Here is a 15381-nt window from a genome sequence, read left to right as displayed (position 1 = left end):
GCAAAAGCGTGCTTTTGTTCTTAAATTAATTAAAATATATTTTACATAAAAAAATTAATTTTTTTTTGTCAAGGCCATATTTTTAAAATTTGGAAAATATCTTTAATATTAATAATTTTGTTATAACAATGTTTGGTATGAACAATTTTATTTTATTTTATACTTATTCTCTCTTTCGCTATTCGTTTATTATTTTAAATTAAATACGAATGAGAAAATTAAAATTAATATACATATATATTTACACATTGTCTCATTTCGTATTAACGTAACGTATTTCGTAGTAACGATAACGTATACCGATGAAAATTCTAAGCTAATGCTAAGCGGACTTTTACATGTCATTACATTTATCTGATAAATCAAACAAAACGCATTCGTCAAGCGCAGTTAGTATTCAAAAATATTCCAACTGTCAAAGCGTATTTAAAAAAACTCGATGTTAATCAGAACCAGGTAAATTTAATTTTGCATCTTTCTTCGTAACCTTTTTTGCATTATATTTACTATATTATTATATTTACTATTGTAAAGGATACAAATTTTTTTAATGCAACGCCGTAATATGTAATAAAACACTGTACTCGTAATTCCGCAAAAGAGGATAAAAAGAAATTAATGTATGATGTTGCGGTTAGAAGAGTAGAAAGGGAGAAGGCAGGCGAAACGGCGGAAAATTAACGAAAAGCCGGACTAGCGATATTTTCCCTGGACGTTGCGCAGTTGCGCACTTTTTTCATCGCTCGCACTTGGTAGTTGGCAGCTACGTACTAAAGAAATAAGAGGGACAGAAAACGCGGAAATATAAAATAAATTATGGGAGATACTAAATCACGTATTTTCTCTTCGGAGTACATTTTAATCACGTTAGCTATATGTTTTCTTCTATTTCCATTTGTTTCATTGCAACGAGATGCGATCGCTCGAATTGACGTTTCGTAACAATAACAGTTGCATTTCACGGGCTTGACTTAAATATTGAAATGCGCGAATATGAAATAATGCATGTATATATGAATATGACGTAAGTGGAACGTCAACATTGCGGCCTAATTATGATATTGATGCAGCTATATTATGATCGTGTATGTCACGAATTGGATTTAAGTACCAATAATCTAATTATTATTCCATACCCATCAACGTCGTGCATCGATTATCGATACGGGCACGTCTCTAATTGCAATTCCAGCCGTTGGCCTAGTAAGAGCCGTGATGGCGTCGGTTACATTGGACTAATTATAAAGGGATGACGCTATGGGAATATGTGATTGCTTCGCAATCAATTATCAATATATGCAATGCAAAGGCGTTTCTAATGATGTAACAACAGAATACTTCAAGACTGCATGCAAAATAGAAAATGATGTTTCACGTGTATCTTCATTTATGAGAACAATTTTTTAAAATGTTTTATCACTGTAATGCTGCTTTATCAATGCTACATAAAATACAGGGTGCCATTATTTTCTTAAAAAATAATCGCGAGTTGAAAGATTGATGAGACTTTATACCAGATATATAAATATGAAACCGGAATTTTTGTATAGAAAATACACGTTTATTGTATGAAAATGATAAAAAATATTTTATTCAAAGTATTGCCCATTGCTAGCTATACATTTTTCCCATCTCTCTGACAATTTGTGGATGCCACGCCAAAAAAACTGTTGCTCCTTTGAGGCAAATCAGTCATCGAGCCATTTTCGTACATTTTCGTAAGAAGTGAAGCGCTGCTCGGCAAGTGCGTGTCCCATCGATGCAAATAAGTAGTAATCGGATGGAGCCAAGTCTGGCGAGTAGGCCGCATGCGAAAGTATTTCCCAATTAAACGCCTCAATCGTTTCCTTGACCGGTTTTGCTGTGTGTGATGGTGCATTATCATGAAGCAAAATCACTTTGTGTTGCCTTTTTTGATATTCTGGTCGTTTTTCACGCAAAGCTTGATTCAAATCGATCATTTGTTGTCGGTAGCGTTCAGTATTAACGGTTTCGCCAGGTTTTAGCAGCTCATAATAGATCACACCCTTCTTTCACGTTCTTCGTTTCTCACGTCAAAATCGCCACTTTTGAATTTTTTAAACCACTCAAAGCACTGTGATTTACCAAGAGCATGCTCACCGTAAGCTTCGATGCGATTCTGCAGCAGTTTTCTTCAAATGGTAACAGAAAATCAATGCTGTCCGCAAATCGTAATTTCCAGGCACAAAATTCGACATGTTCGACGCTATTAAAAACTATGCTGTTGTATGAAACTTGTATTATTGTGAGTTGAAAATCTTTATCAGATGTCAAAACAAGAAAATGGCGCCAATGACGCGGTTTGACGGTAACTACATTGACAGCTAGGGCCATCTATGGGCAAATTCCGGTTTCATATTTATATACCTGGTATACTATATTTCCATCTTATCGTGCATTTTGTATATTTCGAGATTAAGACATAAATCCTCTTACGCGCTTACGAACGCAGCAGTCTCTCTCTCTCTCTCTCTCTCTCTCTCTCTCTCTCTCTCTCTCTCTCGCAGTAACGTTTGAACCTTTTTCTTTTGTACGGAGCGAAACGTCAGATATGTTTCATCACGATGGCGCCTGCATTCAATGGGAAAGGTGCCGTATACCCGTCATCGGAAAGAATTCCACGCGCGTTTCACATACCGGCGTCAACGTCGCGCGCCAACGCTGAGGGGGAGGTGGAGAGGGGAATTGAAATAAGTCTCCGATATTTCTTGCATTCTACGTGAGAAATGCGTCGGGTTATATTTAGACAGGGTACCATTCGTCGCGGGAATCGTGAATAGGAAGGGGCCGTCCGCGCCGCCGCCGAGAGAGCTTGAATGGGATTGATGTACATTTTTATCGCGATAAAATCATAACGCCTTTCGAAAATTTATAACGCAATAACACCCTCGGGACGAGGCCGGCCGGCGCCGCGAATACCAGCTTTGCGGCATGCAAAATGTTACCGTTGCAAAGATGAAAAGCGAAACGCTCTTGCAAATATCGAAGATTTGCAACTTTCTCTTATCGATAATTTGAGAAAATCGTGTTTACATTATCCCAACATCTATTCGAACTTTGCTAGAAAGTATTCGTGAAAGCTTCACGAAATGAAGTGAGATCTTCCACGATACTCACAACATTTTCAAATTGTCTCGCATGGGACAAATTACTTTAGCGACGCAAGCTGCGGCATCAGAGGAGAAGAGGAGGGGGACGCACAAGTTAGAGCAAATTTACGAAAATGAAATCTCTGAATCTTCTCTCGACTGACGCGCGAATAAAATATATTTTTCTGCACAGCTTTTTTTATCTAGAAATTTTTCGCGTATTCATACACGTACCTTGAGGCAGAAGGGAAAAATATATTTTCAAGGTGTTAGAACGACTAGACGGACTAGGTGAACTTTCGCACGCGTGTCTAGTTTTAAAATTATCGTTGGAATATGGAAATGAGAGCTGAGATGTGGCGAAATGAATTTATTTCTTCGACGTAGAACTGCAGGTTATGAAAATTAAAGAATAAAATATATAATAATCTTTCATCAGCTTTCGATATAATTCCAATAATTGCAGATTTTATCGAAGATACTGCCGATTCTGCGGCAAATTAATCTAATTACACAATTCGAATAATAATTGTTTCAAAATTTTTCTATCGATAATAAATATAAAGAAATATGGAATAACGGGAATTGCGTTGTGAAGTTGTACAAGAATTTTGTTTATTACTTATTGTATCATGCTTATCGCTTTGATCATTTATTACAAGTGGCAAGGATATCGGTGTTTCTTTTTTCGTTTTCTTCTTTTCTTTTTTTTTTAAGTGAGATTAAAAGCAGCCGCCATTACCTTGGCGGAAAGGACGGAGAAACTTAGCCCGCTTGACCGACTAACGAGCGCAATTATAGAGAGTTCGGTATTGCGCGAAATACACAGGTGCTGTAATGATGTAACTTGGAAATTACCTTTAGGAATTGCTCACGCGGGAGCAATTAATACGCGATGCTCTTGGGAGCGATGCCTCAAAGCACTAACCATAATTTCAATTCATTAACGATTACCACACGCGCAAGACACTACACTCGTGCGTCCAGCAAAGAAATTGAGAGTAATGCTCGCCGCAATAAACGTAGAAAATTACAGATTATGCTGAAACTTATTTTATCTCTTGGAGATATTATGCAGTCTGCGGGGAAGAAATTAAACCGCATAGATGTAGCTCTGGCGTTTTTCTTAAGAGGAAAGTTGAATCTTCTGTGCAAATCTGCGCGGTTTCCGATCTCCTTGGTACAAACAAAAGGGATTTAAGATGTAAAAGTTTGCGTCATTAATATTTTCCGAACAATTATTCGCATAACTCTGTTGCAAGACAAGAGAAGATATCGATTTTCCTCTGAGAATATTTTCATTAAAATATGACTAAAAGAATCGGTAATATTAGACATCCTAGAGAGAGAATATTTGTTTGTGTGTGTGCATCTGTCATGGGAAATAAATCCATGCATATCTATCTACATAACTTCCGCAATTCTTAAAATTTTTTTCAACGTCCGTATGTCAAGAAGAATGCGGATTATAATAAAAAAATTAAATTTTTTGAAAATCTTAAAATAATACCTGCTTTTAATTCGAATAATGTTCAATGTTTTACGTTTGCCGAGTCTTGTGTTGTCCCATTCGCCCTGAGCGAGCATCCTGTGTGGCAAGGAGAGTTACGGGCTCCTTCGACCCAGACGACCTGCGTCCGACGTATCCTCTCTGATGCCGGTAATATATATTCGAGAGTGCAATGTCGCGCGAGGCGCGCTGCTCGAGGATCCGCTCGAGTTACGCGAGAGTAGAGGAACTATTGAAAATTATGTGACCGCCTTATCGCGTGGGAAGCTCTAACATTCACGTCACGAGATCTGCGCGTCCGTCGTTAAAATCTTCGGCGACCGAACTAGGTGTGAAAGTCCGTAGTTCGCTTGTCACCCGATCTCCTGTGCAACGTGTATTTCGGTTTCAATGGCGATACGTCAATTAAATACTAACAAGTCTACTTTTTTTTATTATACGATATGATATTCGATCAATTTAATTGTTTTTCAATTAGCCCTGTTATATTTCGTTTTAAGATTTGTCTCGATATATATACTCGATATATATCGGAATAAATCAAGTGTCAATTTATCACACGGTATTCGCGCGTAGCGTGCGAAGGTCTACATAGAAACGAAATGAAATTCCTCGCTGCCGACCGGGAAAACCGGTCGTACGGTCCGCCGAGATTTTATCTCCGAATACGTACGCTCTGGCAGATGGTAATACATCTTTTCCTTTTCCCCGGACTGTTGCAGATATCCAGGAGTTTTATGAGCTGACGCTGCTCGACGAATCGAAATCGGTGCAGCAGAAGACTGCCGAGACGATCCGCATCGCGGATAAATGGGAAGCCAGCGACGGGCCAATCACGCCGACCTTCGCCCAGAATGACGTGAGTACGGTTATAAAGTCTGTTATGCGCCCGTATCATTCGGCCATTATCCCGGATGTACCCATTTTTACATACGCGCGTATCAGGTTGCTCGTTAATCGCGTGACATGGCTCAAAAGCAAGACGCATCGATAATTTCGAGATGAGATGACACGTGTCCGATGTCATGGAAAGAGATCTCTACGCTTGTTCGTCTGTTTACTCCGGAGAATAACGCGAGATGATATTGGGGCGATGGAAAAATTGCGATAGCGTCTAGGCATAATTCGTCATGACGAGGGCTAATATCATATCTGGCGCAACGGTACTATCGCGTAATTAGTGCTACCGGTAATTGTGATCGGCGAATCGATTGACCATAGGATATCACGCCGATCCAATCAATCGGTCAAATCGCTAATTTTAATTGCTAATTGCGAACCCTCCGCCCGCAACGTTGGATGCGACGTTCCTACGTCATATCTCGATGGCGATGTTACAATGACGAACAATAGACGTGACATTTAGCCGGTAAAGCGATTGCTCTTACAGTATTGTACCTCGATCACGTACGCCTCGGCTCTTAACCCGATCGTTAGTGTAACGTCGCTACGATGAAAATATCTATTATCACTGTTTTTTATGTTTATTAAAATTTGCATAAAATTAACATGCATCTCGAAAAAAGAACGTCATCGAATGTCAAATATATTTTGATAGCGATGCGTTATATATTATTATATTTAAGAACGAGGATCCCTCTCTATAATAAGAGAAAATATCTCTTTATAACAAGCAATGTGAAGATTTTTGTTATTAAAAATATTATATTGCAAAATTTTAATTTATTTTAAAATATTATTAAAACTGAAATGCATACGCGTAGTGTATTAATATTTTGTTAAATTTCTTTTTAGAAACATTTTTAATTACTATGTATTTTTATATTCTACTTGCCAATATATTTCTCCTCCTTTCCTTTTTATATTTTTAATTTTTGAAATGTAATCGCATGTTTGTGTAAAACGCGCACACCTACATAAACGAGAAAATATATTGATAGATTTTGCTACTTAATTATTAATTTATATTATTTCTCAAAATGATCAATTTAATTTTACAAAATTAATCAAATATTGCATTGAGATGTATTGTATATGTAACAATCATACGTTTTTATTTTTAAATCGTAGCAACGATTTTCCTTAAATTAATAAAATATCTTTTAACGCAACCTGCATTCAAGAAAATATTTTGTTCGGCGTCGACAATTAATCGAAGATAAATCGAAGTGAACAACATTAATAACGCAAAATTGACAAAAGGAGCACGATAAATATGAGGTGGGAAGTTTCGGTATTATTATTATCATCATTCGCGCACTTTCGGTTTCCTTTTGAACGCGTAGCACAAACGACGACGTGACGTTTATATAGGGCATTCCTCGCGTTTATTTCAACGCGCGAACGGATATCCTGTGCGTGTATGTGTGAAAAGCGTCCCGTGAAATTCTTGTCTCCATGGGGGAGCGTCATAAACGAGCCGCGTCGTCCTATAAACCGGCGTTAAACGTTCTAACGCAACGCTCTTTGGATACGCATAAGAAACATGGGATACTATGAACGAATGGATCTGCGACACCCTCTATAATACCGTATTTTCTGAGTAAAATTTTAAAAATTTAAATGCCTTTCTACCACATATCCTCGTTATTTTTTGATATTTAAAAATTCATATTTAAATAAAAATTTTCTTTTTCATAAAACATAATAAAAAAAAATATATATATAAAGCTATATATATGAGTTTACTTACACTGACGTATATATTGGCAAAAGCGGATTATATCGCGGATAACAATGTTTCGTGATATCGAGCGAAGTATCATCCACCTCTCTCTTCGCGTATGTAATAAATTACGTGATAGGCGGAGTGTCGACACGCGTGCAGTATGTACACTTTCCCCCATATTATATATGTGCACGCGTTCTAATATGTAGTACCCGTACGATCAAGTAAACGTTATTGCATACATCGGTGCTACGATTGGATTAACTCGTTATGTGCGGCAGCTCTCCACGATGGAAGATGGAGATCGTGTTCTATTTTCATATATTTCACTTATATTATGTTTCTTCGACACTCAATTAATCCTGTACAATTCAAGCAATATTTATATTCTATTTTATCTAGATGAGTACGTTTGGCGATTAGAAAAAATTATTTAAACTGTTTAGAAATTTTTGCAATATAAAATTGTGAAAATTGTGTATAAATTTAATTTGCAGAAATTGCGTTAAAAATCTAATTATGATACATCGCGCTCCCTTTATCATAAAATGAATGAGCTACTTGGATGGAATGAAATTAGTCGCAATTATGTCCAACTCAACTACGGTAAAGCACTTTACGCGTAATCGCCGTCATGTAAGTATGTCATTTCAACCGGATTTTTCCTCACATGCCTTTGGAGAGAACTCGCTTATTTGAAAATATATTTGAAAAAGGCGAAATAAAAAAAAATGGCTTATATAATGTTTATAATATGGCTTATTATCATTTTTATATAATATTTGCGTAAAAAAGCTTTCAAAGTCGTAATTTTTTTTTGATATTTATTTTTGCTCATGTTATTCGTTGACATATTTATATTGAACAAAATATACGTATAGTCACTTATTTTTAGAATATAATAAAAATCTATCATTTAAAAAAATATAACCATTGCCTCTCTATATAAATATGTCGTTATGATATTTTTCAAATCAAATAAAAACATGTTTGATTAAACTTCATAATTTAATACTTTATAATATTGGATATTTTATCGTCGCACTGATAATTAAAATTCACTAATCGCAAAATATCTAGCTGATTGATTGAAAATGATTTCCGAATAAGATTGAAAAATATTTGATATTACCACTTGTAATTACCGAATGCATTCGAGTGCTAAATGCTTATTATACAAAATGTTTACATAATAATATGTTTACACATTTGGTATATGTGATAATAATAATAATTCTCGAAAATTGAAATAATATTTCCTTCACAATAATGGAGATATGTGACTACTCTCCGCGACCAATTTTTAAAAAGGAAATAACAAACGAGGCACAATAAAATTTTGCTTTTTAAAAAGTTTGAATAGTTTCTCGGGGGTTGAGTTATTCAACTTTAGACAGTTAAAACTTTTAAAAATGTGTGAGAGGAAAGTTGTTTCTAAATTTTTTTTTTTAGAGAGAAAGAGTGCAATTTTTGTTTTCAATAAAAAAAGCAACATGGAGAATTTCACGATCAATCAAATATAATTACCATAAAGAAACCATCTAATTGAAGAGCATTTAATTATCCTTTGTATAATGTTTTTCGAGATCGGAAAACGATAAATTGACGCAACAACGTCGAACTACGCACCTATACATCGTATCTATTGTATGTAACATGACGTTTGTCCGAAACAACAGTTAACAACTTTTAATGGCGCATTAAACGCGGGTCATTATCGTGCGAAAGAATGCAGTTGTTTTTTGTAATAGTAATAACCCTGCCATTCGCTAACTGTCAAAACTTCGATTTACATTGCTAATAAGTTGCGCGTTTGCTCGTCGCTGGTTTTACAAGTTTAAATTCAAGCAAATTCACAAGCTATCGTGAAATAGTACATTTACGGTAAATAATCTTAATTACAGTTAATAATAGAACAATATCGTGCAATGTAAGTAAATATTTTATTTTGAGCAACTTTTATGCGAAAGTTACGTATATGAAAGTTTCGTGGTGAATTTTGAAAAATATAGAAGCGAGATATTTTTTTTTCTCTCTTAATGTAAATACTCGAAAATTATTCTACAAGTAAAAAGATCAGGGTATTAGAGAGTTAGATGTTACTTTAGATTTATTCTACTTCATAGTCCGGATGATACGCGCAGGAACGAGTTTAATAAATACACTTTTTGCTACGCTCTTTGCCACGCCCCACGAATATCCGGCAAATCCGGCTTTAAGGAACGTGCCAGGCACGGAATATTGCCGTGTTGTAAACGGACGATATTTTCCCTGTTTGTTTTCCATTACTTCGCGAGAGATAGTCGTCGACTCTGCCGCCGTCGTCTTTGTCGGTGGAATATGCACTGCTATGATAAGGATAGGTACTCGCATTCGCTATAATGGAAAATTTTGTACACCGTCGTTCGTCGCGAATATCCTTCCTCTTCCACGGTATCCGCCCCGGTTCTCTTCTTTGCCGAACGAACGCGATTTCCCGCGGGAAACGCTGAAATCGATAAAAGGTCGCTCGCTCGCTTTCGTTCTTCTGACCTTTCTTCTCCGCGAGACGATGGGTGGAGACGCGGGGGCGGAGAGATTAAACTGTCGGTACTCGTCGTGTCGGTCGATTTAAGTATCGGTAAACAATATCGGACAGTAAGTAATTTAATTTTCCGAAGGCCGGACGCCGAAGGCTAAATTCTCTGCAAACGGCGTTACGCGAACGAATGCGTATTTTTCACATCACTAACTCTAAACTCGAGTGTGTGCAAAATACACGACTATTTTTCGTTGCGCGGTTTCTTGTTCAAATATTGAAATATTCTTGTAAAATATTATTTTCGCAAACAAATTACTCAGAAGATATTGCTTGTAATTTTATTAATGCGTAAGTGAGATAAAACGCGCGTGAATAGGATAAAGAAATGCCTGTAATATCGTTTTAAACTTTTCATTTTCACGGAATCCGCGATACAATTTCCGCCGGAGATAACTTTCTCGCAAGAGAAAGCTTTCCATCGAGAATTTTTAGTTGTAGTTTTTCGTCTACGATAGCTACGAACGAGCCCGACTAAGGACGCGGGGGGATTGCTCAGAGCTCTGAAGAATGCGAGAATTTTTCTCCAACTCTCGTGTTTTGAACGAGCGAGTTAGATATTTTAAGCCGGTCTCACGCACAAAGCTGCTGCTAGATAGACGCAGCTGGACGCAAAGGTACTTTTCATTTTTCCGCCAGGTGGCTTGACATTTCACAACGCGCGAACGCTATCAAGACAGATGGGGCATTACTTCACTGCTCGGCAAGTCTGGATCGGAGATCCCTTTAAAACTGGGTAGTTGCACGGATTTTAAATCGTAATTATTTCAGCACCGTAGACAGACGCGCGGAAAGATGGCGCGATTTAAAAACGGATCACCTAATCGTGGGATTACGACAATTTTTCTCCAAACGCGAAGATCCCCATCGTTCGCAATGTTCTCTCTTCTCGGCGACAAAGGGAATTTATAGCGGCGGTGTCGCCTGCATTGAAATCCATTTCGTCTCGGAAAACGCGTCCGTTTCCGATAAATGGAAGTAAGCCCAGACTGGAAAGCATTACCGGGTTCTTCGATCTGTTTAAAAATGCATGCGTTGCGACTGGCGGCGATTTAATGCATTGCGTGACCTCGATCCATTCGTTTCGCGCAACTTGAAAAATTTGTTGTTGTCCCGGTAACCGAAGAGAAATTTTGCGATATTCGTGTCGCATTTCAAGTTTTATAAAAGTGCTCGATAACATCACAGTAATATCGGATACAAAGCCGTGTTTCTCACTTTACAATTCAAATTTTGTAATAGTATAAGCTATATTTTACGTAACTCTTTATTATACGATATGCTTCCTGCAATGGTGTGGCAGCAAATACAGCAAAAGATTGTTCAATCGATAGAATAAAAATCACCACCTCGATAAAAGAGAGATACATGCGCACATGCGTTATTACGAAAGTAATTTATTTAACACGGTATGATTTTCGCATTCAAGTTTATTTATGTAGAAATACATTTGTTGTTCGATTATTTAAAGATATCGCGCGTATTGAAAAAAACATATTTTTCCCGATTAAATTACTGCAAAAGTTATCGCGATTAATGCTATGTGTGCATTATTCATTTTCCAGATTATCATTTTTTTTTTTTCCACTAGCGAAAAGAACAAACCCCGCTCGATATTTATTATAGCGAGGAAGAAGTATCATCCACGAATATCCCCAATTACGACTCTCGTGCTTATCTATCTGCCTTCCACGTCTTCTTAACCCGATCGTCATGCGACTTTATCCTTCCTAACGAAGAGCCCGTTATTTCTTATCGCGTCAGCCCGTAAGAGTCGAATGGGCATCCGCGTCTCATTCCTCTTTTGCTTTCGACGATAAGATAACATCGCTAATAACACCAAGAGACTCCGGCGACATGTTCGTTGCATTTAATTTGATCTCCATGGGATAACGACGCGTCGTTACATAATTATCATAGACGCGCATTTTAAAGCGTCTACCAATCTAAGGATTAATAAATCTGAGTGGGGATTTGCAAACATATATCTCGTACAGAATTTTCCCAGATACAATATTTGAAAGCAAATAGAGGGAAAGATCCCTAAAGATATAATATTATTTCAATATCAAATATATTTTAGATTACATGAATTAACAAGACATAAATCAAGAATAATCAAGATATTATAAACTGGAATGTCATGTTAAAATAAGTTGATTTTAATCGCAAAACACCTTGTTCTGACATTTTATCCACGAGATATTATTCCACTTCTATCCTTTCTAGAACCATATACCAGGGTTGGGAAAGTTACTTTATAAAAGTAACTCGTTACCGTTACCGTTATTTTTTCTAAAAAGTAACTCGTTACCGTTACTCGTTACCAATTTTAAAAAGTAACTCGTTACCGTTACAGTTACTAAAAAGTAACGAGTCGTTACAATTTCCGTTACTTTTTTACAATACAAACTAATAAATTATTTTGCATAAGAAAAACTTTTAAAAAATTGTAAGCAAGATTTCATTCAAGGTTTATTACAAAATAAATGATTAAATTTTATCGAAATTCTTTATTAATTTTTAATAAAATTTGTTGCTCCATAGTATCATCATTTAAATGCCCTCTTTGTAGTGTTAATACAGAGCCACCGATGCTAAACATTCTTTCTACAGATGCACTGCTTGGTAGAGCTGTATTATATTTAATAAAAAGTTTTTTAAGTTTTGGATAGTCGTTTAACATTTCTATATTACAATTATTTGATTTTAAAAACCGTTGCAATTCTTCTTGTTCAGATTCATCTTGCACCGTTTTTTGCTCAAAAATGAAAAAATTATCGTGATCGTCAGATTTTCCAGCTTTTGAAGAATTTTCAGTTGATCGGATTCCCAATAAACCCTCCAAGTAATTTTCAGCACGTTTTCTTTTTTCTCCGGTTAACCAGTTTAACTTAAATTTTGGATGTAAACATGCTGCTATTATTAATTCTTTTGTTTCAAATATCGTAAGAAATCTAAAATCAAATATAGTAAATTAAGCGACATTGTTTGTTTTATTGAAATTAATACTTTTGAATCAATAGTTTAAAATAAAATAATATTTTTCAATTAAATCCTTATTTAAAATTAAATAACATATGTATTAATCAAATTAATAAGTTACCTTTTATTTAAACCTTGCTGAATATCTTCAACTAATGAATGGCAATCTATAAGGTCAGATTTATTGAGATTTTCTAATTTTCGTTGCAAGGTACTTAGAACTGGTAGTAAATGAGATTACAACATAATAAGAATGCTAATTGGTCGATTTGCTTACGGCTTTACGGTTAAGATAAAAATTTTATCACGCACAATAGCAAGAATAATATCTTAAATAAATCAAAAAATTTGAAAAAAGTAACGATAAAAGTAACTGTTAAATTCGTTACTCGTTACCGAAAAATGTAACGAAGTTACTTTTTCCGTTACAAATAAAATTTGTAACGCCATTACCGTTACAGTTACCGAAAAAAAGTAACTGTAACGGTAACGGCGTTACAAGTAACGCGTTACTTCCCAACCCTGCCATATACATATATATATATATATATATCATTTTTCATAATTGTCTATAAGAGATATTATGGATCTAGTCACAATTTTCTTTAATGCATCAATTCTTAGTAAGATCGCTATAATAAATCGCGGGAATTTGTTGGCTGCAAATAATGTAACTTGTTAACGAAAAAAAGTAAGCTTTTTTTTTTATATTGCCTCGTAGAATTGGGGTATTCGCATAATTTCGCGCAATAATCAAGCAAACTGCAAAATTCAGCAAATTTACAAATTCTGTCTTCGATCTTTTTGTAATCGATATAATTCGAATTTTATTATTCATATTTTTTTCAAATACTCACATGTTAAAATTTGAGTATAAGCTATTTCTGATTAAGAGAAAATTTTATGTATAATACAATATAAAATTTTGAAATTGTTCGTAATCGAAATTCTGTGAGAAATTTCAAAATACATGTATAATATTACATATATGTATAATATTATTCGTTGCAATTAACTCGTCGTAATTACGCGGTTTTTATTTATACATTCATGTAATTTAATTTTTTCGCGCATGCATTTTATTGTATTCAGATTCAATCCATCTCTTTCCGTCATTCAAGCTACATGATATTCGAATCTTCGAAACTTTTGCTACTCATAATTCTCGGGAAAATTCTCGCCAATAAAATCCGCGTAATTTCTCTCGTCGTTACCAACGTGTCGGCAAACGAAGGAAGGGGCGCGGGCGAATCGTCCGAGACGAGAGATCTCCGGTGATCCGTCGTCTCGCCAAATGATTTAAGACGCAATCTGTGAGGCGGTAGCAGTAGATGAGGCCACGACGACTATCGCGTCTCTTCTCGCAAAGGTTAGCAAACCACCTCGTTGCTGACGGGACATTCATCACCCGGCTATCTCTACGTCTTTTGACCTCGGTTGGGGGGCATACACGGTACCGGGAGCTAATATCCGCGGCGGGCACGATGTAAATATACATGGCGGGTTGCATTTATGGCTTTGGGGAGTCGTAAAATATTCGCAAATTACTCTCAGGGAGAGCGACGTTGTACGCACTCCCTGTTGCTTCGTCATCATTGGGTTTTCGTCCAAGTAGCGTATATCCGGCTATCCTCCAACCTGGTTCATGTTCATACACGAATTCATCGAATCTAAGTTCTCTTAATGCGCACAGACACGATCTAAAGTTGCTCTATTATTGTTTTTCAATTTTAGTTTTCTATATAATTTTTATTAAAATAACTTATATTGTAAATTAGTGACATTTTGCCGCAACACGATAATTGTAGCTTCGTGAAAAGATTCTTCAGATCATGATCAGTAGGATTAAACAAATCGACGGATACTACAATATAACATTACATCTAGTTTTATAGAATTGTATATCTTCATTTCACCTGACACTCAGATGACATTAAATATCTATTTTCTTCTCCAGATTATTTGCAAACAGTATTACATTTATAAATAATTATGTCAATTAATTGCCAAACTAAATCGGGCAATGAGCTAAGCTCCCGTAGTACGTAGATAAACTTTCTCTCGGGCGCTCTTCGTATTTTTTACTATCCGTGATAAAATGGAAACTATCTGACTTACAGTTTATCGCGGTACTTTACTAGCGCGAAGCGAAGGCGGATTTGTGAGTAATTTCGTTTAATGACGACGCATGAATGGTTATTTTCTTGAAAAATGTAACAAGAACTTTCGTCGACCTTCGCGACAAAAAGAATATTCTTACATACAATACGTTTCGGAAATATATTTTTACTCCGCGATGTTGTGTACCTTGAAAAATTGCTGCCCTCTCATGTGAACCACTTTCCAGAAGAGTGGAATGCATTTAATTTTGCTAACAGTTTACGTGAGAAACTGCCTGCTGTTTTGGATAAAAGAAGAGCAATCCAGTCGTATGTGTGTGTCGTGCGATATTGCCCGCGGAAACTTTTCTTCGACATTATTTTAAAAGCAGGACATGTGAATAATCGAACCTTTGCAACTTTCTATTTCATAATCGTAAAGTATACTATAAAAAAAAAATTAAGACGAA

The 15381-nt window shown here is 35.9% G+C and overlaps 1 protein-coding gene across 15 annotated transcripts in view; it reads left to right on the top strand.

Annotated features, from left to right (window-relative positions):
• Positions 1 to 15381, top strand: part of Dlg1 (discs large 1) — a 502336-nt gene that overhangs the window by 252917 nt on the left and 234038 nt on the right. For all 15 annotated transcript variants that reach the window (XM_070304049.1, XM_070304045.1, XM_070304048.1 and 12 more), the window contains one exon: positions 5343 to 5479. In XM_070304049.1, the coding sequence (XP_070160150.1) occupies positions 5343 to 5479 (137 nt within the window). The remainder of the gene's footprint in view (positions 1 to 5342; positions 5480 to 15381) is intronic.

The sequence above is a fragment of the Polyergus mexicanus genome, unplaced genomic scaffold (genome assembly GCF_030449975.1).
Source record: "Polyergus mexicanus isolate NDT 795.1 unplaced genomic scaffold, iyPolMexi1.0 SCAF_11, whole genome shotgun sequence".
Classification (NCBI taxonomy): Eukaryota; Metazoa; Arthropoda; class Insecta; order Hymenoptera; family Formicidae; genus Polyergus; species Polyergus mexicanus.
The sequence above is the reverse complement of the archived record's forward strand: the minus strand, read 5'-3'. Positions and strand labels throughout refer to the sequence as shown.